At 38.1% G+C, this 27,169-nt stretch overlaps 1 protein-coding gene across 1 annotated transcript in view; it reads right to left on the bottom strand.

The window, feature by feature from the left end:
* Positions 1-27,169, bottom strand: part of DIAPH3 (diaphanous related formin 3) — a gene marked incomplete at both ends in the record, with an annotated part of 452,874 nt that overhangs the window by 174,796 nt on the left and 250,909 nt on the right. Inside the window, 2 exons of the mRNA XM_080917022.1 lie at positions 9,091-9,220; positions 24,135-24,374. Coding sequence (XP_080773148.1) covers positions 9,091-9,220; positions 24,135-24,374 — 370 coding nt within the window. The remainder of the gene's footprint in view (positions 1-9,090; positions 9,221-24,134; positions 24,375-27,169) is intronic.

Genomic DNA, 27,169 nt, shown 5'->3' on the forward strand with positions numbered 1-27,169 from the left:
AGGTATCTGCAAAAATGCACGTCATCCCATAATCTCATTAGGTGAAGTCATTGGAAACAGAGCTTTCATAGATGGAACTGAGTATTTGAACATAAAGCAATTCCTAACAAGATACCTAGGTGACTGATGAGCCCAGGTAGAAGAAAAGCTACCCAGACAAAAGAGAAGGCAGCAAAAAGGATCAAGCAAAGTGTACGCTAGCTACAAGCCACGGACTCACAAAAAGGCAAATAATAATAATAATAATAATAATAATAATAATAATAATGATAATGATAATAATAATAATAAATAATGATAATAAAATAAAATAAATAAACATGCAATTTTTTTCCCTTGGACCCTTCTAGAAAAATGGCCTGTAACAACAACCTTTACATAGGATTTACAGCTTGTGGATATGGGAGAGAATAAACTTGTTATTTGTAGGTATGTACCTATGGTGATCAGGTAGGGTGACTCAAGGAAATTAATAAAAACTTCAACTCAAGATTTGCATTTTCTCTAACAACATATGGGCTTCTGAGGAACAGGTTCTAATTCTGCCTGCAGCAATTTACCAACTCTAGGCCTCGCCTCCTCAACCACTGGAGGTTACCCTAAGACCCAGGAAATCTAGGCGACTGCCATAAATGTTTGTTCCATATGCAGTGAGGTTTCTTTGCAGAATGCATATTCGCTATTGGAAGCTCTTCTGATTGCCCTATTTGACACCTTTCATCTTCCTTGTTGGTGATTTTCCATCCCAGGCTGCAAACCAGAAGCAGTAAATAGTGCCTCACCGCCAGCAGCTTAAAGGGAGCTCCAAGACCTTGGCTGGCACTACAGATACTGTTGTGCTGTTTGATCTCAGCTGTGGCTCATAGGTGACACTGACAGAGCTCCTCTTGAAGCTACTTCAAATCTCTTGCTGGCCAAAAATCCGCACACACTGTAAACTGTTAGTTTCTGGAGAAGATTAATGCTGTATTGATGCTACTTTCAGTCTGTTAACCTCCAAAAAGATATAAAGGTCTGTGTGATGTAGTTTTCTTCTTCATCATCATCTATCAACCCAAGCAGCAGCGGGTCCGGGAAATGTTCCTGGCTCAGTATCTCAAAAAGCAATCTCTAGCTCCAAGTAGTTCCTGCATGGCCAGTGTTCTTCAATGTCACACTGAAGCAGCGTTAATCCTGCCACTGATCTTGGCCACACTGCTTGTTCCAGCTAGCTGCTTTCAGAACAGTTTATATTTGCTCTATAAAATGATTACACTAACTACCTCATACTCAAGTTTCCAGTCTGAGCAGTTGAGGCCAAAGCTACATTAATTCTCCTAGAAATCCACTGGCAGGAATCACATATATGGCTCCGTACCATCACACACTGCATGTAATACAAAGTAAATAGTGAGCAGAAATCTAGGGATTACCTGGGGAATGATCAAACTGTGCTACTTTTATGTATTTAAAAACTATTGTAAAATCTCACAGATCCCATTATCTATAGATAGTATAAACAACACTACTTAAGTAAATTATATTTTGAAAGTAAATTTACCTTTATTATCTCTAGCTTTATTAATTTCTTAAATGTATTCATTAGATGTCTGTAACCCAAAATTAAGCACTGTAATACAGCCTCCGAGGCCTACGCTACCTTTATGAGCCTAGCTTTTATTCACTGTACACAGAGAAAACAGCTCTGACACATTTCCTTCTTTCCGTGGGAGAATATAAACATAACAGTGATCTACGCTTCTGCCTTGGTTACCTTCACCAGGGAACTCAGATTATTCTCAACTATCATCAATTACATGCTTTAATTAAAATCACAATATTATATAAGCAAAGCAGGAATAAACAGGAAAGAAATATACATCCAAATACAGCGAGGAAAAAGATACAAAAGGGCCACATGCCCCACTATGTTCATGGTGGCCTTATTTACGTTGGCCATTTGGGTTCTTTCCAGCTTCTGGCATTATAAATAAGGCTGCTACAACCATATTGGAGCATGAGTCCTTGTTGTATGTTAGGTCTTCTTTTGGATATATTCCAAGGAGTGGTAACGCTGGGTCCTAAGGAAGTGCTATGCCCAATTTTCTGGATGTGGACAAGATAGAGGCAGTTCCTTGGACAGAATGGCCATCAACAGAAGAATGGATACAGAAAATGAGGTGCATTTACACAATGGAGTACTACTCAGCTATTAAAACAATGACTTCATGAAATTCTTAGGCAAATAGATGGAACCAGAAAATATGATCCTGAGTGAGGTAACCCAATCACCAAAAAATAAATGAATAAATAAATAAATAAATAAATAAATAAATAAATAAATAAAACCAAAGAAAAAAACCCCACATGGTATGTACTCATTGATAAGTAGATATTAGCCCAAAATCTTGAATTACCCAAGATACAACTCACAGATCATATGAAGCTCAAGAAGAAGGAAGACCAAAGTGTAGATGCTCCTGTCCTTTTCGGATGAGGGAACAAAAATATCCACAGGAGGAAATAAGAAGACAAAGTTTGAAGTAGAGACTGAAGCAAAGGCCATCCAGTAGATCCAGCCCATATACAGCCACCAAACCCAGACAATATTGCTGATGCCAAGAAGTACATGCTGACAGGAGCCTGATATAGCTGTCCCTGAGAGGCTCAGTAAGATCATGAAAAATACAGAGACAGATGTTCACAGCCAACCAGTGAATGGAGAACCGGGTCCCCAGTGGAGAAGTTACAGATAGGACTGGAGGAGCTGAAGAGGTTTGCAAACCCATAAGAACAATACCAACCAACCAGAGCTCCCAGGGACTAAACCACTATCCAAAGAGTAGAAATGGATGCACCCAGGGCTCCCGCTGCACATGTAGCAGAGGATGGCCTTGTTGGGCATCAATGGGAAGAGAAGCCCTCAGTCCTGCCAAGCAAGGCTTGATGTCCCAGTGTAGAGGAAGGGCGGGGAGGTAGGAGGTAATGAGAGGGCGGTGGGGGGGGGGCTCTCATAGAAGCAGGGTAAGAGGGGATGCGCTAAGGGGGTTATGGATGGGAAATCCGGAAAGGGAATAACATTTGAAAAGGAAATAAAATATATCCAAGACAGATAAAAATAAGAACAATCTTGGTATATGCCAACATAAATGAATGAATGTATCCTACAAGAAAACCAAAGAGATGACATTAGTCCAACTCTAACACTAAATGTGAGTGTTCACAAATGCATTTACTAAAAATGTTTCATGCTTCCTTATGTTTATATTCATTTATGACTACTCAAAAAAGAATCCAAGAATATTTGTAATTATTTACAAGTGTGATAATTAGTGGATTGTACAGGGACCATTCCCTGTTATAAGTTATTCACTAGAGCTTTGAATATTGTATTTATAATTGCTCTTAGATCTAATCAGATAAAACAAAAATAATCAGCATATGGGAAAAATCTCCAAACAAAGAAGAAAAAATAATCTCCATTGAGTAGTCACTGTGATAAAGAAAATACTAGTTGGCTTATGCTGATGTCCAGGCTCACGGCCCTGGTGGTAAGAGCCTTGTCTTCCCGAAGCTCCTCCCCTCAGCTTGCAGAGGATCATATTGTGTGTCTTCATGCACTCCTGAGCATTCACTGATGGTAGGCCAAGACCCTACCTTCCCTCTTCCTATGGGGACAGAGGTGGTTCAAATAAAGGCACGGTGTAGGACAATGTTCTCACATAATCAGGGAAATCATAGCCCTAAACAGTCAGGTACAGAAACCGAGGACAGCTGACGTATGAGAGAGAGTATGAAAAGCACATATGAGAGAGTGTGAAAAGCACATATGAGAGAGAAAAGCACATATGAGAGAGTATGGAAAGCACATATGAGTATGGAAAGCACATATGAGAGAATGTGAAAAGCACATATGAGAGAGTGTGAAAAGCATATATGAGAGAGTGTGAAAAGCACATATGAGAGAGTATGGAAAGCACATATGAGTATGGAAAGCACATATGAGAGAGTATGAAAAGCACATATGAGAGAGTGTGAAAAGCATATATGAGAGAGAAAAGCACATATAAGAGAGTATGGAAAGCACATAAGAGAGAGTATGGAAAGCACATATGAGAGAGTATGGAAAGCACATATGAGAGAGTATGGAAAGCACATATGAGAGAGTATGGAAAGCACATATGAGAGAGTATGGAAAGCACATATGAGTATGGAAAGCACAGATGAGAGAGTATGAAAAGCACATATGAGAGAGTGTGAAAAGCATATATGAGAGAGAAAAGCACATATGAGAGAGTATGGAAAGCACATATGAGAGAGTATGGAAAGCACATATGAGTATGGAAAGCACATATGAGAGAGTATGAAAAGCACATATGAGAGAGTGTGAAAAGCATATATGAGAGAGAAAAGCACATATGAGAGAGTATAGAAAGCACATATGAGAGAGTATAAAAAGCATAATTCAGGCCCTAAGAGGAGAAGTAGGTCTCCTGCCTCCTCTTTACTGACAATTCCATGAAGCCAATATTTCCTATCACCACTTCCTATGATTAAGTCATTTTTTATATGTACATCAGAAATTAGGAGAATCTTATCAAGGAAACACAAGTGAATAGAAATGCATAGTGCATCATGGCATTAAATTCTAATATCATACAATATGAAGTATCAATTATTTATCTCACTCAAAATGGAAAATTCTAGTCAATAAATCAACTCCAGCTCTTACTATTTTCAATGAACACAGTGTTAGCTATGATGGTATCTCTGCTCTGTGGGGGGGGATGACGCTGAACAAATTATTAATACCAAATATCACAAACTTTTATGTGCCTTCTGATAACATTTGTCATTCTGAGAAGGCAACAGCTGAGAGTTCATGGCAGTCTTTAGAAAACCCGTATGCTGGCTACAGAAGATGAATGTGAAGTTTCAGACATGATGCAGTTTCCAGGTGGCAGCCACCTGGAAATCTAGTGTTCAAAGTGCTCACAGTAGGTGAATAAAAGATAAACATTTGGTAGTTAGTAAGGTATTTATCAAAAAATGTTGGAAATTTATGAGGAACTAGAGAGTAGGAGATATATTTAGCAGGCAATTATTTGGGTCAGATAAAAGAAGTACTAGTTAGAAGCATACAGATAGAGATTGAGAAGCAGAAAGAAGTATATTAAATAAAATGAGAGGAAATCAAAGATGACAGGCCAAGGAATCCTTTTAAGTGGTAAAGATACACACATAGGAAAATTAGAAACCGGCGTTGGTGAACCCACTTGACAATCTGCAGAAAGTCACTTCTTACAACAGACTTCTAAGAGCACACGCCATTACCAACAACTCCAGAAACAGTCCTGGTTCAGAGGAATTTTAAAATAGTGATATAAGGATGCTAAGGACATCTCTGAATTTGTCCTTAAGATAAAAGTCACATACTGACATCTGTGAGGTTCCAACAAGCTCCAAAAATATCACAAAAGGGAGAGTGCCATTTTCTTCAAGTACATTAATGAAGTGAAATTTAGACAACATGTAAGCCTCAGTTTCCCTTTATAATGGTTTCAACAGGCAGAATCCAACAGATGGTCTGTACTGACTTACTGACATTTTACAGAAAACCATGTATAGGATGAAAGAATTCAGAAGACATAAGTTTTCTCAAGCAAATAATTTGAGAGGTAACAATAAAAGTATAGTCTCTTATTGAGGCCAAAGATGATCCTCACACCAGTTGAGATACAGAAGAAAACGGCAAAAGTTGTGACAGGCACAAGAGTAGAGCTGAAATGAAAAGTCTGCAAAGTAAATCGGTACAGCACTACAAATGGCTTTTAAGTCTTTGGGATGGGAAAGATAACCTAGGAAAAGCTGAGTGAGAAGAGAGAGAGAGAGAGAGAGAGAGAGAGAGAGAGAGAGAGAGAGAGAGAGAGAGAGAGAGAGAGAGAGAATGCAATGTAACGGTGAGGGAGAAGACTGTAAGACTGTTGATACATGTCAGATGTGTATTAGATTGACTAAGCTCCAAGAAGAAAGTACACATTGGCCAATGACACCCCACAGTATCTGATTCAGTAATCACTAAGCACAGCCTTGCTGAGTGGACAAATGACTAACCAGCATGACACTGTATAATCAAAGTGTTGACAAGGGACAAAACGTTGCACTGTATGAGAAAGTTAAAATGACCCTCAATCACAGTTTTACTTTTTTTATCTTATTATTTTAATTAACAGTGTATGTGAGACAGCGTATTTGCCTGTGTACCAGAAGAGAGCACGGCATCCATTGACGCTGTGGTTACGGGGGTTCAACTGCACTGTGTGGGTGCTGGAACCAAACGAGGGTCCTCTTCCAGGAAGATGTAACCACTAAGCCATCTTTCCGGCTTGAACTTAGTGTCATTTTACTCTATCTCCCAAAAAAGAAAATTTTTGTCACTTCCTTACATATTAAAAATTATTCCAATTTTATAGATTTCTGGGAGCTAGTAAACAAAACCTTCACAGATTAAATTAATTTTAATTATGTAGACAAGAAAAAAAATTCAACCCTTAGAATTCCATAAAACAAAAATATTACCATGGTATACAGAAATATAATAATGAACCAACTGTTTTCAGTGAAACACAACAGAAATGCCATAAGCCATTAGTTCTTAGAAAAGAAGCATCCTAATGAAGTAGATTTTTGAAAATTGTCAGTCGGGTAAGCTCATTAGTTGCAATGAAAGTTCCCCCTGCTGATCTAGGAGTACCTAATGACCAGGATTTGTTATGGCTCAAAAACAAAGGTACTTTTTAATTCATGTGATAGCTCGCTGAGGATGTTTCAAAAGTGGAAACTTTAAATGATGATGTGTAAAAACACTCAATTCTCCAAAGCAAACACAGACTTATTTAATCTGAAAACATTGCATTTACTCCTCTAATATTTCCTTCATTAATTGGATCATATAATGAAAAGAAAATTATGCTTAACAATCATCTACACTATTAAAAACCATTATTCCAAATATGAAGTTTGCTGCTCCCAGAGAAACATATTAGCAGTATCTGCTGACCCCTACACTTGCACGCCTTCCCTAGAACAGATGGAAACCAGATGCCCCAAGGCCCCTGAAAGCCCCCTGGAACAGTGAGAAGGAAAACAAACAAAGAAGCAAATCACTAACTTATAACTTTGCAAGCTAAATAATTGTTAAAAGAACTCAATGCCAGACCATTTACATAGAATTTTAAGTATCATCTAATGAGTCAAAATTAAGTAAATTCCTAAAATTTAATTTAGAGACAAAAAAAGTGCTACAAAACATGTTAAAACGTTTTAGAAGGAAAAAGAAGTCATATTAGTCGTGCTGGCATTCTGGAAGGTAAAGCAGAGAAACTGCTTCAAGGTCAAGGCCAGGCTGAGTAGCAAGGAATCATCAAAGACAGTTTGGGTTGCAGAGGAAGTCCCACTTCTACTTCCTGGTCCCCTAGAAGCATGTAACAACGATCATGAAACAAGGAGGTGGATGCAGTCTCGGCACCTGCACTGTGAATGCAGACATAAGAGAACCCAATGCTTGAGGACATGCTGCACAGAATGAGGAAGTCTGCAATTACATAAGGGAAGGGAGACTGGGAAGAAATTCCAAGTCATTGCCTAAAAGGTGAGCACTGATTCTTCCTAACTATGCAATCATTTTTGCTCCAGCAAAAGCACCCTTGCGCCCTTCAAGGGTTTCTGTGTTACATCTATACATTACTATGTTGTTAAATTCAATGCTCATAAAGGATATCAGAATTTCAATTTTACCTATCATGACATTTACTCATATATTCTAAATTTTCAAATATCTTAACTTAGGAACGTCATTTTTTGTCTTTGTACTTTAATAGCACTATATATACCACTAAGTGTTTTATGTTTCTTTCATTCGTTTCCAAGTTTCTTGCTCATATTAAAATGTCCTAAAAATAACGGGAACCCATATCTATTCTCAATTATGTTTAGGCAAAGAAACAGATATATCACTCTCTATCTACTTACCTATCTACCTACACAGATATTTTCTTATACCAAGGTCTTTTAAAGTGACATATGGACAAGGACAGTAATGTAGTGTCATTACAAAGGAGTAGTAAAAGGCCTAATGCTGCATTCAGGAACCCAGGCTAATTGCTTACCAAAGGCCATATGGAATACACCCTTCAAAGAAAATTAGTAGGGTAAAATTATGAAGAACATTTTATCCAATCCCATTTCTTTTAGTATATAAGCTCCTAAAATTGCCATTTTACAACAAAAGAACCTTTTAATATACATGGACTAATAAACGTTTTGAGAAGTAATATTCCCTTTAATGGAAAAAAAAATTATTGCTCTTCAGATTCTCAAATTCCAATACGAGAAAGGAAGTAAAGATTTCCCCAAAAACAATGCTTTGATGTTACTATCACTAGTGTTCAATGCAAAAGAACACAGCTATAACATAATTGTAGATGTCTTATGTAAAACATGTCTATGCATTGGTTATTGGGAGACAGGTAGTTGTTTGGATTTAAAAACATCCATGTTCAATATGACTGAAAGCTGCACATTTAAGATAGCTGAATTTTTGAAATTTAAAACATTAAAATAAAGTGTCATCAAAAGGCTCTACTTGAACTCTTGACAACCTTGTTTAATTAAGACCACAGCAGGGTCTGAAACCAAGTTGGTCTTACACCTAGTTGGGTCACAAAAGAAAGCTCCACTCCTTCAGGTAGATTTGAAACTTGGACAAAAGGAAGATTTTGTCTACAATGGTGCTCAAAATGTCACTTGGTACTTGTAAACCATGGGATTAGGAAGCCCTGCCAATGTTCAGTTAAGGAAACTAAGCATGAGGGAGGGTGAGCTGGAACCCAGGAACTTTAGTCTACAAAACAATGCACTCATAACAACTCCCTGTCTAATCAAAGAAATCCATACTCCTAATGATGACTAATAAAATAGCCTATAATTTCTTTTCAAATAGTTGCATTTTAACAAAGTAGATAATATGTACAAATAAAAAGCATTGTTTTCTGTCTCTTAGAATTAAAGATCACAACACTGACATAGATATTTATAAATAAAATCACGAACCTCTACTAGCTTTGTCTAAATGTGCCAAATCGTCCACGAAGTGAAGGATGTCTGGATGCTTTTCTTCACATACGTCTACCAGGAAATGGAGGAGTGTTGTTTTCTGATCTGCAGACTTTGTGTCCTTTAGCTAAGTGAATGAGAAGGGGAAAACACAACATATGTTAATGATCTACTGATTCATGTAACACCCTACTCTGTAGATCAAAACTTAGCCTAAAAACTTGGTCCATTGTGAAAACATTGAAATGCTTTAGTATTTATTATTTGATATTGCTTTAAAAAGTAACATTTGTAATAAAGGAGAAATCACTTAAAAGCAATGTACTATGCAATTTTGTGGGGAAATGAAAGGCCTGGGAAGGTAGAGTAAGCTGTACATCTGTAGAACAACAGAGGCAAAATCGCCCTGGGCGGTTGGTGCATTTCTTGCTTGGTCCATATTCATGGTCTACCTGAACCACGCTGTAGAGTCTACAGAAGATTGAAGGACAAAATCGTGTTTCTTCAAGTAGTCATTTCAGGTTTTGAAAAGAAAACCAGCACATCCAGCCTGTTGTGACAGACATTACAGTAAAAACAGTCACAAGGAGTATCTAGGAGGATATGACTTCCTAGAAGAACCACTGAAATCAGGAAGCTGGATAGGCTAGGGAAGGGCACGAGAAAAATCCTATCACAGGCAGACAGAACAGCTTTTGTAAAGTACTTCCCAGAGACAGACCTGCCGGCCCCCAGGGTCGCCTGGCTGGAAGGTTGGCCTTAGGTTGTGATAGGGTAGGTGGAATCTGTATGCAGTGTGGTGCTCTGAGAAGTCCTCAGGGATTTTTCGTCTGACCTCTTAGTTCTTACAAACGGATGTGATGAAAATCCTGAGCTCATCCTAGCTGTTTCCTGTGACGTGAGCATATTCCCTATTTCCTGTGCCCACATATTCCCTGTTATTATCTGTCATGAGGTAACACAGCAAGGAAAAGACTTTTAAGTTGATCAGAGCCTCGGCGGAAAGCATGCCCTGGGACCTTCAAGTCTGTGAGGGGAAATCCTTTGTAAAGAGCTGTAAAGAGGATATACCAGTCCAAAGCAGACAGGTACAAGGCCTTAAAAAATAATAAAAGTTGAGTAGGCTGAATAACTGCACACTAAAGCTGTATGTCTAAGGGGGAAGGCCAATAGAGTCAGAGCAAAGATATAAATCTCACAATTGCAGAAAATAAACAAAAAGAAACCATATAATGGAAATAACCTTTCTGTAAGCAACAGAAGTCACGGGACTGTGTGAGAGATGGTCACATACACATTTAAAAACATTCTGGCCATGTGGCCATGTGGAGTGGATAAAAATAGAGTACTGGTGATGAAGAAGCAGGAAGCCTAACTGTAAAAGAAGGAGAAACAGTTCAGGAAGGAAAAAAATCAGACAGCCCGCACTGAGGGTGACCTAGGAATGGAGGTACTGGCAAGTGTGGGCCTAGAAAATCAGCTCACACTGCTCCTGGACACAGGTTCCTAGAGGAGAAAAACATTTTAGTTCTGAGTAAAAGAAAGTCTAGCTCACAAAAGTAATAGGCAAATGGCAATGTTCCGAAAGGGTAGGCATTACCCAAGAACCGCCTTTGCATCTGCTTGCTTGCTTTCAGGAATACCCTGGCTTTATATTCCTATTTATACTACAAAGTTTTAAAATAGTTATCACATATTCATACTTAAGTTCTTTTATTCTCTCTCTAATACAAACCTATATCACATATATATTCTGTATGTTATATAGCATATATAGGGTATATTTATATGATATTTATGTATGTCATATATATGTGATAAACACACACACACAATGAAATAAACGATTCCTGTCCTCCCTAAGAACCAACTCTTTATTTTTCAAGGAAGAAATTATCCCTGTGGAGAATGCTGTCAGACCTTGTAAAAATACCTTTGTCTTGGAAAAACTTGTGAGCCCCTTTCTTCAAAAATCAATGAGTTAACAAGCAGGAATACAAATAGGAAGAAAATCTGAGAAAGCACACTCCCCACCCCAGAAAAAAGCACAGGCTTGAGTTATCAAGAACTTATCTGTGCTTGACAGGAACAAGGAATGCCATCAGGAAGGAGAAGTGGCCACACTACGTTTGGGAGCTCTGGAGGTATAAATACTGGGCTAAAGGATACGTCCTGGCATAAGTCTCTGTCACCAGAGTCCCATTCATAATATACACATAGGTAATGAACACAGTCAACAGACAAACCGGTCCTCTCATGTCAGACTTGAATACAGAGCTGGAGACTTTAGTGTAAGGGTGCACAGCAATACTGCTTACTTTTCAACAATTTTAGACTGAGTCAGTGTGTGTGTGTGTGTGTGTGTGTGTGTGTGTGTGTATGTGTGTGTGTGTGTGTGTGTGTGTGTGTGTGTGTACATGTATGTGTTGGGGTGGCTGTGATTGAATTGTGAAAAAATATTTTCAATAAAAATAAATATGAAACAAACACAACCTTACCCAACAGAAGTCACTACTGGGCAGTGGAAATCACAGCTTCTGTGTCATCAAAAATAGAGGAAATGTACTGGAAACTCTGGACTCATCATCTGGCAGCCTTGTATGAATGTGCATATGGAAGTCTCAAATAATACCCTGTACTATTAAATAAGTAGCTCAAAGGGGAGCTCCTGAGTTGAGAATATACTTCAATGATAGAATCATTGCTTATTGTATTTACAGCATGAGCATGAGCATGCACTCAGGAACACACACACACACACACACACACACACACACACACAACTACACATGTCACCAGCATTACCACCAAGAATGGTCCTCATATTTCTTCCAAAACACACATTCAGCCCATTATTTAAAACTACCTTCTTAAGAAGGCACAGACACCTTACAACATCCAAAGAGTGTTTCAATAGAACCTTTTAAAGGCTCCATTATGATACAAACTGCCATTCAAGTATATGGTTGACCTCCTAATGGGAAGCATGCCCTTAATAAGTTGGTAGCCCAGGATCAGTTATTGGACCTCAGTTAATACATAGGAAACATTATAAAATGGAGCTAAAAACATAGAAAGGAACTCTAAATTCACTTTACAATTTAAACTCAGTAAGCATACATTAGAATAGAATCATAGTGGTCTTAGAGAATCAACAAAATCTAATCCAAACAAGTGGGACACAAATAAGGAGATGCAAACATACTCTCTGTTTAAAAGTCAAGTCTACATGCTTGGGTCAGTTGAAAATTTCCATTCCTTTGTGTTTAAATGACTTCTACAAACCTTAATCTGTCACATAACCATCCATATACCCTGCTCCATTCACACTATCATTTCTAGAATTAAAGCCAGCTCAAACTCAGCACACTTTTATTTACTTATGTGTGGCATAAAAACATTATTCTAATTTTAAAAGTTGGTTTTAAACCTACATTCCATTCTTTGCTTAGTGTATATCAGTAACGACTTGGGCACGTTGTTCCTCCTGTGGACTCTGAACCACCCACTATTAAAGTTTTCCTTCCATACTGTATTTCTTTCATGAGAATCCAGTATGGAATCTGATTAAGAGATATGTCATTGACCTTTATCGTTTGCAAAGGCTTAATAAAGTTTGCCACACATTCTCTTATGATACAGCTAATCATCCAGAACCCACTAGGATTGATACTTTAAGAAATCTATGATAAGACTATAATCCATTGGACCAACTCAAGGTTTATCCATGACTGGTGAGAATAAAGATTTCAGGTTCTAGGATACAATATAGTAGAATAAATGCAAAGTGTTTATGTAAAACATTGGTTGCTTGGAATCAATACGATGCTAAAACACCAAAGAAGGCAATGGTTTCATGGGCCATCATACCAAAATCAACTGATCAGCAAGTCACGAAATGAGAAAATCTATCATTAGACAGGATAGCCACTGAATACACTCAGAAGAAACTAAGCCAAACATCTCCTCTTACCTGTTACTCAGTAATTTTGAGACTTATAACAAAACAATCACTAAACACTTCCAGACTGATTTGAAACTAGCTTAGGAATTAAATGGCTTGGCTAAGAGTCACCTATTACATGCCCCAGGCTGCTATGGTGTCCCTCCTTCTACATGACTGCTCTCTCATGAATCACATGAAGGCACAAATTTTAAAGTGAAGTTTTAAACAAAAGACAGGAGTATAACAAAGCGCATTTAGAAAGATCTTATCTACTACTGCTCTGAATTTTAAATTTTTGACAAACATTAACAAATGATACATTCTGTTTTTAGTAACCACTTTGTAATCAGTGATTGAGTTACAAGTAAAATTGAGAGACAGTGCTAATTTTGTTGAAATGAAAAATAACTTAAGTATGTTCTGTAATGCCATTTCTTGGAAAGAAAATGAAATTTCATTGGGAATCTTAAAAATAGCTTATTTAAATCTTAGACATTTCTTGACAGGATTTCCTTCCGTGTGATTGTCAAGAGACTTATCTGACAGATAATAATCATTACTGTTAAACAGAATTCCTTATTCATGGATTGTTTCTTTAACATACATTAAATGCGGCACAAATGTCAAATAAACAAAAAGATAGATGGAGTTTCTCTAGCCACTCTGTTCATTCCAGACAAAATCATGTTAAAGGCGGGACCCATAATAAATCACGGCCTGCTTGTCAATCCGAAGAACTCCCTAGTGCCAAGACAAAGTGTTGCAACATTTTAAAGGTACTCTACACAAATTTGGACGACATTTTAAAAACATTCTATTGTTTTAGTGACAAGGGGGAAAACTGTTAAGATCAAATCACATATTTTCTTCTAGAACTTAAGGGAAAAAAACCCTATAGCTGCTTACGCGCTGAACAAAATGTATTATGTTAAGAATGTGACACCAACAACTCCTTTTGCCATAATGCTGCTAATATTTAAAGTACATCAACACTGCAGTGTCTCTGTAGAGCTTATGGACCTTGGTGAATGCTTAAAACACAACCCAAGTCCTAACCTTGGAACGATACAATGAACAATCTAGAAGGTCCTAACCTTGGAATAATACGATGAACAATCTAGAAGGATGCACTATCAATGCGAAGGCCAACAGCATGAATTAATATTTGTCAATTGTTCTGAGGCATGAATCAGCCAAATCACATACAACACATCATTCCAGGGAAGCAAGCATCCGGAAGCATATGTGGAGGAAGTCAGTATTATGGACATTATTTATGAGAAAAAACAAATTTGGAGAGACCAAGTGCCTCATGCGATCATTCCTTCTAACCAGAGAGCATGTGACTGGAGTATATGTGAGTGTGAGACTCAGCCACTATACAATATGATGGTTCTAACAACACGCTTTAAAACTCAGTGGATGGACACAACAGCAAAACAAAAGAACATCAAGAAGAAGTGAAAGATTCAATGTCCATTTGCCTCTATTTCTACCCCCTAGACCTTTAGAAGCAGAAACGCTTACCTAGGACATTTCTAGCTGCAAGAGTGTGCTCTTATTTCAGCTCCTTTATTTACAAATAAAAAACCCACCACCACAACAAAGCCTAACTCACCTCACCTACCATTAAACAAAACTACTGCTTGTGAATTTCTAACCATTTGCTAATACAGTTCAGTCTTCTACCTGTGAGGGAAAGACATCCATAAATTTTAGGCAGACTTACGGGAACTTCTTTAATTTTATATTTTGTCTCTTGTTTTTTGTAAAATAAAGTTTGCTGGGGCTGGATGAAATAGCATCAAGAAGAATAAATTCCATGAGAAGAATACTAAGGAAAGACAGTGTCATATTCCTCAAAAACTTAAAAATTCACACACTGGAACAAGTTCAGTGGTGAAAAAAAGTATTATATAACAGTTACTATTTTCTGATATAATGTTATATTACATAGATATGAGTTACTGTGGTGATGTAGTTTTCTTGTTAAATATAAATTCTTCAATATGAATTGTGAAAGTATCCCTATGGTTAGTTTAAAAATTTTTTTTAAATTACTGGAGTCTAATATTGTCTAAACAAAGTTACGTCTTAAAACTGTTTAAAAGTACTCATAGTTTAATCTAACTGTATTAAATGTTTACAGAATAATCAAAACCATCAACATAAGTGGAATAAACGAGTTGATTTTCAATTTCAGTCAGTTTTAAGGTTTATGTTAACAGACACATTTTCAATTTAAATAAGAAATTCCATGTACCCTTGACACATTGATTCTATCAGCACTTTCCATAAATATGGTCCACTATTATAATGATGTGCCAACATTGACACCCTCTTGCTAACTAGGGAAATACTAGACATGTCCTTTCAGTTCTATAATGGTGCATTTTCCCAAGCACAGTATTTTTTAATAGGTAATACAACATCCTAAAAAGGTAATAGTCTGCTAGCCTCTGTTTATCCTGTCCTCCAAAACACTGCAACCATTCCGTTCTACTGTTCATCTAATGTTATTTTTACAGAATGCCACTCTCAGGAGCACACAGCAGAAGGACTTGTAAGACTGGTTCCCTACATTCAATGCGTACTATGACTTAAGAAATAACACACTTGTACCAATGAATGCATATATGTATAATGTTGCACAACATTCTACAGTGCAACAGTTAGTCAAGCCTTTCACCTACTCAGGGACATTGGGTTACATGCCTTGTTTGGGAACTATAAACACGACTCTGTAAGCATTTGTATGTAGGCTTTGGGGTGACGAGTTTTCAACTTCTCTGGGTAAATACTTATGACTGTGGTTACTAATTTGTAAAATATAGTGTACAGAGTTGTGCTGTGGAGGAACACCTCTAATACAAGAACTATGAGACACAGAGGCAGAGTGATTTCTGAGTTCAAGGTCAACCTGGTCTACAGAGGGGGTTCCAGGACAGGCAGGGCTACACAAAAAGTGTTGCCTCTGTGGGAAAAGAACAGAATGAACACACATACACACACACACACACACACACACACACACACACACACCCAACTTGCTGGCAATTTTGTTGAAGGATTTAGGTGGGTAATCACCCCCCCCCCATATTTATGTTTGTATATATATGTATACACCAGTTTTCCAAAATGGATGTGCCAAATTTGACTTCCACTAGCAGTGTCTGAGGTTTCCTCCCCAGTTTCTGATGTGATAATGCTTTGTTGTTAGCCATTATACTAGGTACACAGTGGTATCCTGTACTTTCAGTTGACAGTTTTAGTGGCATGTTATTTGACACAGTAGATCAGAATAGCAGAAAGACTATTTTCTTCAGGTCCCATGTAATTTGGATAATGAAACTAATATGAGACACACAAATAGGAAAATACATAAACATCACATGGTATAAGTCCTCATAAAGAATTAAAGATGCAAGAAGCAGGTAAGGTCAGTTATTTATCTACTGTGTAGAGCTGTTTCCAATGGACTGAAGCAGTATCTCCTGGGACCTGGGAAGTTCATAGAGATAAGCATGAGAAACTTAAAAGAAAGGATGGAAAGGACAGGAGAGGAAGAGAGGGAGGAAGGAGAAGGGCCAGAGGGGAGGACAGTAAATGGGAGAGAGGTGGGAAATAGGTGGTTAGACAGGGGAGGGAGAATAGAGTGAGGGGTAATGACCCACCTAAACCCCTCTACAAAACTGCCAACAAGTTGTGCAGAGAATCCCAGGGATGTGGCTTTCATGAGACATCAAGCAAGTTGTGCAGTGACTGGGGGCTTGCTTGTAAGCAATGCAGCTGCCTAAATACTCCTAATAAAGTCACCCACTGAGAGGCTAGACTTGGATACAATGGTTTCTTTGGTGTGTTGGTGGTGCCCCCTCCAAGTGAGAAGACATTTACTTACATCTGCATAAGAAATGTCAGCAACAGATCTATTAGATGGAGCAGTGAGTTTTAAAAAAGCAGCCAGTGATGAGGGGAGGATCCAAACACTAGCTGTTAACAGGGCTTTGGAGAACTGTTTCTACCTCACACCCTTGAAGAAGATGGCCTAGAATCTTTGTAAGAAACCAATGTTCATGGGAGAAATTTCTTCTGATTTTTAAAGAGACAACACAGAGGTCTACGTTGTCCTATCATAACTATCTCTGTTTGGGTTTGGACTGAAATATGAGTATGCCAGAATGTCACAATGTTTTCATCCTCCCCCAAAGAGTTTTTGTAGTCTGTGGCTTACATTTTAATTCTATTAAATGTTTATCACAAATTTTAATTAACTTTGTTTTCAAAATGTTATAGTGCAAACATGCTTTTACCATTACACAGCAAAGCCCAAAGTCACAGAGACTTGCTTATTACTCTTTATTAAATGCTTCATTTCCCATTGCATTCTAAATTTTGAGTTGAATTTGTGAGAGAGCTGAGGTCTGCATCATTCTGTTTTTTCTACCTTGAAATGTTTAGAAATTTAAGGCAACTTTCTTAGGAGAATGTTTTCTAAATTATATTACTGCTCCTCCTTTGTTATTTGTGTGTGTTTCTGGGCAACTAAGTATACATTGTATTTTATGTTACCATATTTCACTGATAATCACAATGTGTTGACTATAGTAGCCTGAGACTGAGACTTGAAGTCAGGCAGTATCAGACCTTCAGTGTCCTGCTCTCCTCCAGTTTTGTGTCAGCTACTCGAGTTTACATGGCTCCCCCACATTAACCTTGGAATCAGTTCCTCAGTGTGCATTAGGTACCTTGCTAAGGCTTTGCCTACAACACTATTTTGAACCTATAGGTCAAGCTAGAAAGGGGTGGCAACTTGAGAACACAGAGAGACTTCCTGGCTGTGAACATGGAACACTTTATGCTTGTTCACAAGCATCCAGTCCCTGTCTGTTACATGCAGTAATAAGTGTGGGGCTCCTGTGGATATTTGTTATCAACTTGGAGTAGGTCTCCTTTAAGGTCACTTTTGAAGTTTCGCTGAGTCGATTTCGTCAAACACTGCTGGTGTACTATCATGAAGACTTTGTTCTTTAGCTCCTTGATATGATGAGGTGCACTGATTTTCGATGTTGAGCCATAGCCTCATAGAACTAGTTGGTATTCTCTGTGTCCACTAGATGAGACACAGGAGAGACAACTGGCCTTAGTTGTGATCTCAGTATTTGCTACAGTTAAACTACTGAAACTTTCTGGACCGTGCTCTTCATCCTTTAGAAGGTTAGTGATTACTAAGTCCTTCGATGAAGGATTCGAGGGGTTATGCTGTGACACATCTCTATGGTCATTACAGAATGGGTCCATTTCCTTGACGTTAGGAATTATACCCATAATATTCTTTTCTTATCCTTTTAATGACCATGGGATCAATAATGCTAATTCATCTTATGCTCACATGGATATACCATACTTAACTTTTTTCACCCTTTTCCTTGTTTGAGTTGGCTAAAATTATGTTGACATCACTTTCTTTTTAAGGCACAAAATTTTTAGTTATGTTGATTTTCTGTATTCACTTATTTATTTAAACTTCATATTGCATGGCATTTCTTATAGTCTTAGAGTGAAAGACAACATATGCTGACTGATACGTACAAGAAAGGCCGAGGTATTCCTTAAAGGTTATTTTCATGTGCTCAACAAATTTGAACAAATTTACTTTCTTTAAGAAAGGTCAGTTTGACTGCAACCTCCCAATGCTGATATATGAGTTCTGCCATGAACACAATTCATCATCATCTTCTACATGCTCCTTAAGAATAAAATTGATAAAACTATTACCATGTGGATAATAATGTTGCATATTCTCCCTCTGACACTCCCACCTCCAACAATAAAAAAGTTCTTGGTATATGAAAGAAAGCTTAGCAATAAGCTTCTTAGTGTTATTAGGAATAGGGTATCTTTTGCGTTTTCATTTAGAAAATGTAAAGAGGAGGCTGAATTGAATCGGAACTAGCAGGTAGAATTAAACTTGGTTGCTAGCTCTGGTGTCTGTCTGTGTGTCTATAGGAATCGTTTTGAGGATGATGCTAGAAGTGGTTAACACTGAGTGTAAGCTTTGGGGGAACAGAAGAACATGCTCAGTCTGAAGGCAGAGATGTCGGCACATGAGCTGTGCCCCAGCAACAAAATCCTCTCATATTTTATTAGAAGAATGTTCCTAATTTATAAGGCATTTTATCAATTGAAATAAAACAAAGGTTTAAGGAGGAATACTTCTTAGTAAGTTCAATTAAATATTTTTTTTTGGTGAAATGCTACAGATTAAGGCACTGATAAAGTCAAAAGGGGTTCAACATTCTAAACTTCCCCACTGCCATGGAAGTCAGCACTCCTGTGATTTAATTGGCTCTATGTGAAATAAGAATGGCATTTGTTCTTTGCAAGTCTTTGGCCCATAACTGCTGTACTTTCAAAGGGTGCCAAAATGTACTGGTACGATTCTGCCAATTTGATGAAAACTCAAAATCCTTCTAAAACCCTGAATGCAGATGGAACAATGGGTTTGTTTGGCAGAGAGCTTTCTTAAAAATAGCTTCAGAGGAAATGAAAAAGTGACACATGAAAGTCAAAATTTCACACACAGACATCTGTAGTCCTAACCAGTGTAACTACTAGAGATATGCAAAATTTAAACAACCTGGGACAGGCCGCTAACTCTTCATGTGTTCACTGAAATGCTACCTGTGTGAGGCAAGGTTTTACACAGTGACACAGGACACTGGCCTTGCATATCCTGTACTGTCTAGAATTCACATCCTCTTCGAAACTCTTCCTGTTCAGTAATCAGGTTGGCAGGACAGAAGAGCAGAAGCTTTAAGGGATTATTTTTGCCACTTTCGCCTTAAACTGTTTCCCTTTGTTTCTGTTTTGCTGTGGGTTGGTTTGCCTTTCCTCCTGTTTGTTTGTTGGTGATTTCCCACCCTGGAGTACATAAACATGGCAGAAGGGACAGAATGAGTCCCAGTGTGGGCCGAGCATGACTGTCTCCTGGGGAGCCCATTTTAAAATGCCACACAGAAGTCTGAATTCAGAGAGCTGGTGAAGAGGACCAAGCATCAGTGAGATTCCAAGGGTACTCCTTGTTGCAAATCAATGAATATGACTTAAGTAGGAGATGCTCACAATTTTAGAGGCTTCTCATTACAGCAGATATAGACATTAAAGAAAATGGAAATTGGGTGCTTTCATTTTTAAACCATCCAATCAGAGATTTAGTGAAGCTCTTTTACTTTAGAAAAGCTTACACTAAGAAAAGAAGTATCCAGAAGGTCATGTGGAAGATTCTACACTAGAAAAAGAAACTCAGACTTCAGTCAGCTTTGCCTGCCCTTCAGCCATGTTCCTTCTCACTCCCAGGCCTACAGAACATCATTATGCTCGTTTTGGTAATTTTAACATGACAGTGAACACTCTGTTTAAACATAGACAACCAAAAATTTTCTACAAGAGGAATCAAAGTGTAGTTTTCAAAAAAGAAAACAGAAACTTGTTATTTCAATATAGGAAGTTACTTAGTTTAATCATCTACAAAAATCTACAACATCCTATAATATTGATTAGGATCTGAAATCATACATCTCATTAGATATTGGTAAACATTATTAAACACAAGCCAGCACCACTGTGTGCAGATTTGAACCATCTGTTCCTTAAATTTACAAGTCAAAATTATCTCATGTAATCCTGAACTTTGATAATCAGGTCAATTCCTTCATTAGTTAGAATGCTAATTTAATCCAAAATAAAACACTTTGACCAGGCTGGTGAGTTCTCATAAGGAAACAATCTCATCACTAAAGGGACAGAAATTTTACAGGAAAGCATGTTGGCCACACAAGCATCTACCATCTATATGATGGTTTTTCTAAAACAATGGATTTATATTTTATTATTAGCAGGACAGGTAGGGGTGCATGTGTGCCTGTGTGTGTGTGTATGTGCATATGTGTAATATGTATCTGAGTACAGAAAATTGACTGCTACCAACTCCTAGTTGAAGTGCAAAGCATTACTATTTTAGGTTAATTCCATTTACATTCTCAAGACAAGGTACTCATAACACTTAAAACCTAAATAAAAAAAAATAGTGTCACTGAAAAACACATTTGAAAAGTTTCTTATAGAGTTTCCTACTAATTTACTAGGGCCATAATTGTGTGTGTACACACACAAACATACACAAACACACACACACACACACACACACAAATTTCAGATATAGGATGTTAAATGCCACATAATTACTCAGCATGTATAGCAGGTTAAATTGTTTCTTGGCTTTATCCTGTCAAATAAATAAAGAACTCCATGTGTGGGGGCTTATCAAGAAACCAAATGCTTTATATTCGGAGTGAAAATTTAATCACAACTGTCAAAGATCAAGCTGCTACTTCTGATAACAAACGTGCTAAGATAGCATCATATTCAATATATGCTTCCAACTCGACATGCAGGCTAATAAAAATGAAGGTGTAGTATTTATTTAGCTTCTTGTACAACAGAAATCTCCAAAGAATAATGATCAAAATGCCCAGTACCAGTGCATGGACACAGACAACTTTTCATCCAATGACAGATTAACTGGTTTACAGAGTAACTGCAGTCAAACAATAACAGCGCGCTTTGTTTCTGTATAAGATTTAAAAATTACTCTGCATCCATGACTGTAACTCAAGGAGAGAAGGTCTGTTTTCCATTACAAAATAAATAAGACACATTGCACTATTGTAATGCAACAACTTGCTTGATTCTTCAGCTAGGTACTATACACCAGGCCCTTCCCACATCATTAATTAGAATCCCCTGTCCACACCTCTGAGAAGGAAGTATGAAGAACAGGTAAGGTAGCCCACGTTTGATACATGAAACCATACAACTAGGGTGGAAAACCTAAAGAAGTGACATTTTGCACTGATGACAGTAGTTCTCTAGGTATAACACTGAGATCTCCAGTGCCTTCCCCCACATCTGCTTTGGCTTCCTTCATTTTGTAGTCTAATTTGCCAATGTCTCCTTTAGCCTCCTACTCACCAAACCCTGTGGATGCTTCTCAAGTTATCCACTTATTCACTAGCCTCCACCTACTCTACAGTTCCACGCCACCTTAGCTTGGAGCTCTATCATCATAACTGTTAGTGAAAAGAGTGGAACAGACACCCAGACATTTTGCCAAGTGTTCTGATATGGCAGCTTAAATGAGCTTCCCTTTAAGATAGTGGGGTATCTTATTTTGATTACAAAGAAAAGAAAATAATACCCGTTTGAGCTAACATTGCCAGCATGTCAAGCATCCACCAGTTGGTTGAAGCACAAATAGAGAACCTACCTTTGCCCTCTTCCCTTTTCTCTATCACAACATCTTCCCTATCTTTCCTTACTTTGATGTCATAAATGAGGTACTACCTGTCAGCCAGTCACCATATTTCTGGTAAGATAACCAGGTCACTCCTTTTTCTCAGCCAGACTTCCTGCAGTGGTGGGAATGGGGTTGAATATATAATATGTACATATATTCATTTGCATTGCAAATGTAGTAAATATGACTAAGGAAAGAAATAACAGCATAGTTCAGTGTAAGTAGCAATATATCCTCAACTAGACAGTGAAGCTTAACCATCTCTGTCTGCTAACAGAATCATGCTTCTGAACGTATTTCACCATACTGCCTGGCTTACAGAACTAATGTATCTCTAGAAACCCACCACTGAGGGGCCATGGCAACTAGAGACTGGATTCCTACTTCAGTCTTACTTTACCCCAAATCCGGTTGTATGAAGAATGTAAAATACTAGACTAGTATGTACCCACACATGCTACACAATAAGCATCATGACAACCTCTTCCTCTTGCTTATAGTTGTTTCTAGGAAATATACACAGACTTCAAGATTAGCATTTCCTTTCTCCTCTGAATACTTAGGCGCTACCATCTTCCTGCCAAGCTAGTATCTCTGGCCTAACATCTCACTGCCATATGATTTTGTAAACAGCTCCATTAATGCACTCAATCACCAGAATATGAATAAATATAAAGCAAACAGATATAATTGGGGTTTACCTATAGAAAATATGAGTCCCATATGCCTACTTTAGTGCCAAGTAAGAGTAAACCACACGTCATAGGATTTCCCCGAGTCAGCACGAACGGCTCTGGCCTGTGCGGCAGGAACAGCACTGGCTGCAGCAGAGAACCACAACAGAAAGCCTTGGCAACAAAGGCAGGGAAATAAAAGGGGAAGAGAAAAATGTACTGAAGCAGTGATGTCTGTGAGGGCCTGGGGTCAGGACAGCAGTGGGAGGCGACTGAAAAATCAACCAGGCACACGCCACTGAGGGGCAGCGAAAGCTGAAGACCATGTCCACAGTCCTTACCAAGACAGAAATAGTAAACTGACTCCCTTAACCAGGGTGTGGATGCTACGAGGTTTATGGCAAGTGTAACTGAGAATAGCTTGTGGCAAGCAGATCACTAAAGCGACATTACAGTGGCACACACCCCGCCAAAGTGGTTGTTACACAAAACACTGTGTTTGCTACAAAGAAATTCAAGCTGAAAGAAACCAGGAAAAAAGGTAATTATTTACACTCACTCAGTTTTCACAATAGCTTCAACTTATCAGTGAGGTCTGAAATATGAGGATTCCTAATACTCTTCCTTTCATATATAAGCAAATCTTACTTGTCTTTCAGTCTGGATATGCAAAACATCATGAAGAAATATTTAAATAGTTAAAAATCAAAAAATTCAACAGTCCTAAGCAACAAACTAGATGATAGTGCCTGAACTAAATAAATATACAGCTTAAATAATATTTTGATGTTCTATTTCATTGGTTTGAGAAAGCATAGGTTTAGGATATAATTTAGTTATTAAACAAAATCCTTCAGTTGGATTTGCAGATCAGAGAAAATTAATATTTGGATTTAGTTCAGAGGTTGAGTAAATTAGTTCAGTTCGCTCTAGGTTTGAGTTCATGGTTCATTTCAAGTTCTTGATAATGAGCCCATCAAAATAAAAATATTTAAATAATGTAATCAGGGCTGACATTTAAAAGTAAGTGTTCAGGCAAATATGTGTGTTAAAAAAACAAACTCACTTTACAGAGAGAGCTAAGGTCATATCCGAAGGTTTGAGCATTCCGGGAGCCAGCATTCATGTAGTTTCCCATTAGCAACACAAGTTCCAGCAACTTGCTAAAGCTTTTGCTCTTCTTGATCTCTTCGCAGGCAGTGCTGACAGCCATGATGTCAGGTTTGATGTTGTTCACCTGCTCTTCAAATTGCAGCTTAAAGAGAATGGCGCTGAGCCGTGGCCGGAGTCTCCGCACATTGCTCATCTGATTGAAAAGAAAATAGCAGATTTCCTTTAAAATGCATGGTATACTTCAGCACTGCACCTCGGCAAGTAATCTGGGGGGATTTATTGGTATGACAGTACGGAAGAAGCAATATGTCCCCTGAAACTGATGGCAGGAAGAAGAGAGCGCTGCTGCTTTCTGTAGAAATCCAGCCATCCTTCAAAACCAAAATTAAAAATTCAGATATGCAATGGAAAGAGAGCTTTAATGAAACAGTGGAGTTTAATTAAGCAATCAAATAAACATTAAAACAAAAACCAAAGTTTCAAAAAAAATCTAACAGGATACACAGGAAGCAGACTACAAAGCAGCCACAGAACCACTAAATACTCTTTGTTCAATACTGAAATGCACTGGGTCGTGTTTAAAACATACTCAGAAAGGTCCAAAAGACGTTTGTTTGCCTCAAATAGCAATTGCTGTCCTCAGAAGCCCTGCTGACTAACAGTATCTGTTAGAGTGAGAGTAAATAGGTCCCAATTTGTACTAAATTGACTTTCTTCAGAAACAGGGACTAGAATGACTCCTGACACATACTAAATTAGCAGAATCAGAAGTAGGAAACACGGGTGCAGCAAGAGACACAGTAGCACAAAGCCACGGGGCTGTCATGTGCCAGGGTAACTAGGGAAACTTGGTTTGGCTGCTGAGGATACAGAAGGCTTAATGGTGAGAAAGAACAAAGGCCCCGTTCTTCCTATGTTGGTGACCTTTATTCTAGTTCATGGGGCAAAATTCCAAAAACCTACATCAGTTTGATGTTTTTCTTGATGAAATCCATTAGCAATATGAGACCTTGGTAACCCTAATGAGGCAGTAATAGTTCAACTGTTGGCGTTGTTCAAGCAACTATCGAAGGAATTTTGAGACAAGAACAGTGAGAATACAATACAGTTAAAAGAGATGACGCTTCATGTCCAAGGTCCCAAAAGAAATGATAAAATATGTTAAATGAAGCTCGTGGGAACACAGATATAATAAAAATCAGGACTGTTCAAGGAAATGAAATATGCTCATAACAGGGTCATTTAAATTAATTGTTATTTAAAATAAATAGGACTCGAGTTCTATTTTTTTTTTTTTTTGAATGAATGTTCTTTGAATGAATCTTCTGATGAGCCAAATCCTCACAGTGCTTGACGTCTCAACAGTAACATGCACAGTAATTTATCTGCGGTCATGTGACACATCACATGTGTGCAGTGCATTAACAAATGCCGAAGAGCCAAACTCATGCAGGCGTAAGAACTCCACTCTAAGAACTCCACTCTACAGCACTGTAAATAATTTCCCTGTATTTGGTTTCAAAGAATGTCTGTAACTTTTGACTCGGAAAAAAATCAACCAGAAAGCACCTTCTTTTAAGACAGAATACAAGTAACACAGAATCAACCAAGGTATTTTCATGGACTTAAGCTAAGCAACAGAAACTTATAGAATACAAAGGGTTACTATATTAGAAATTTAATTCCTATAGTGCTCGGATTTATCCTTTTAGATCTCCATGACAAAAAGTAGAGATAAATTGTGATTACCTCTCATAAACTTATTTGATTAGACTTAAAATACATTGAATGGCCCCACACAGATGAATTACCCTGGATTATTGTTTAAGCCTTAAACACGGCAATGCCAGACACCCACACACCCCGGCAGTACGGATGCTGCTTATTAAATGTAGTACCTTTAGGATGGTGATGAAGAGGGAAGAGCACAAACGTAGGGCACGTGATCGTACCCCAAACATAGAAGGATGACCCATGACATGTCCGGTTTTCACGGGCCCACTGTGATCACGGAATCAAGTGCAGTCACATTTCTCTAGTTCCCCGTGCAATGTAACGCTGAGGTATTACAAAATATGCTAATTGTAGCATAGATTAATGTACTATTTATGCAAAGAGAGGAAGGGGAAAGAAATGCTGGTTAAATGCCTACATTATACCACCCCAAATATGTTAAAATTTTCCTTCTGACAAGCTAACCATATGTAGCCAACCTAAAGTAATTAATTTTCCTAGAAAAACATAACCCAGATTTGTATGACTAATGAGTGTATCTGGCACCAAGGACAGGTACTGTGTAAAGAGGAATTCCTATGATGTAATGCAGAACGAATCTCTGCATGTGCACAAAAACCCTGACAAAGCAAAGTCAGGGAAAGTAACCTAAAAAAACAACAGCGGCTGGGAGGACTTGTATTTTCATTGAATATCTGGTTCATGTTCTCCCTCCTGTAAGCTTGGATAACTCCATAGCTGGCTGCTACTAGATTTCGTATGTGAAGAGCAAAAACCAAGCCGAACTGGGAACTTCAGGTCAACCTCAGCTCCTTAGTAGCCAAGAATTACAAGGATTCCCTAAGACAAGTGGATTCCTGGTTTAAAGACAGGGACCACCTCAATGCACTGGTCCAAGGTGTTGAGATTTACAACAAACATAAAAGTGGTTTTTAGCACATTATTTAAAATGAATGCTTGCTTCTTCAGGTCCACTAAACTTCTAAAAGGGTAATGGTGGAAGAATATCTGCATAAAGTTAAAAGTCTTTTCTGCTCCTCACCATCTCCGAGCATTTGCCAAAACTGAGGACCACTGGAGCACCTAGAGAGGCAACAGAAAGCATTGGAGGTGACAAAGACTGTGAAACAGGACAAGGGGTCAAAAGAACAGGAAACCTTGACTGCAAGCTAAACAATCATCAGAAAATCGGAGAGGATGTAGCTAGGGTCTCATTGTACAGTTTTCATGCTATCATCAAGATACCCAAATCTA

Source organism: Micromys minutus (assembly GCF_963924665.1).
Source record: "Micromys minutus genome assembly, chromosome: 5".
Taxonomy (NCBI): domain Eukaryota; kingdom Metazoa; phylum Chordata; class Mammalia; order Rodentia; family Muridae; genus Micromys; species Micromys minutus.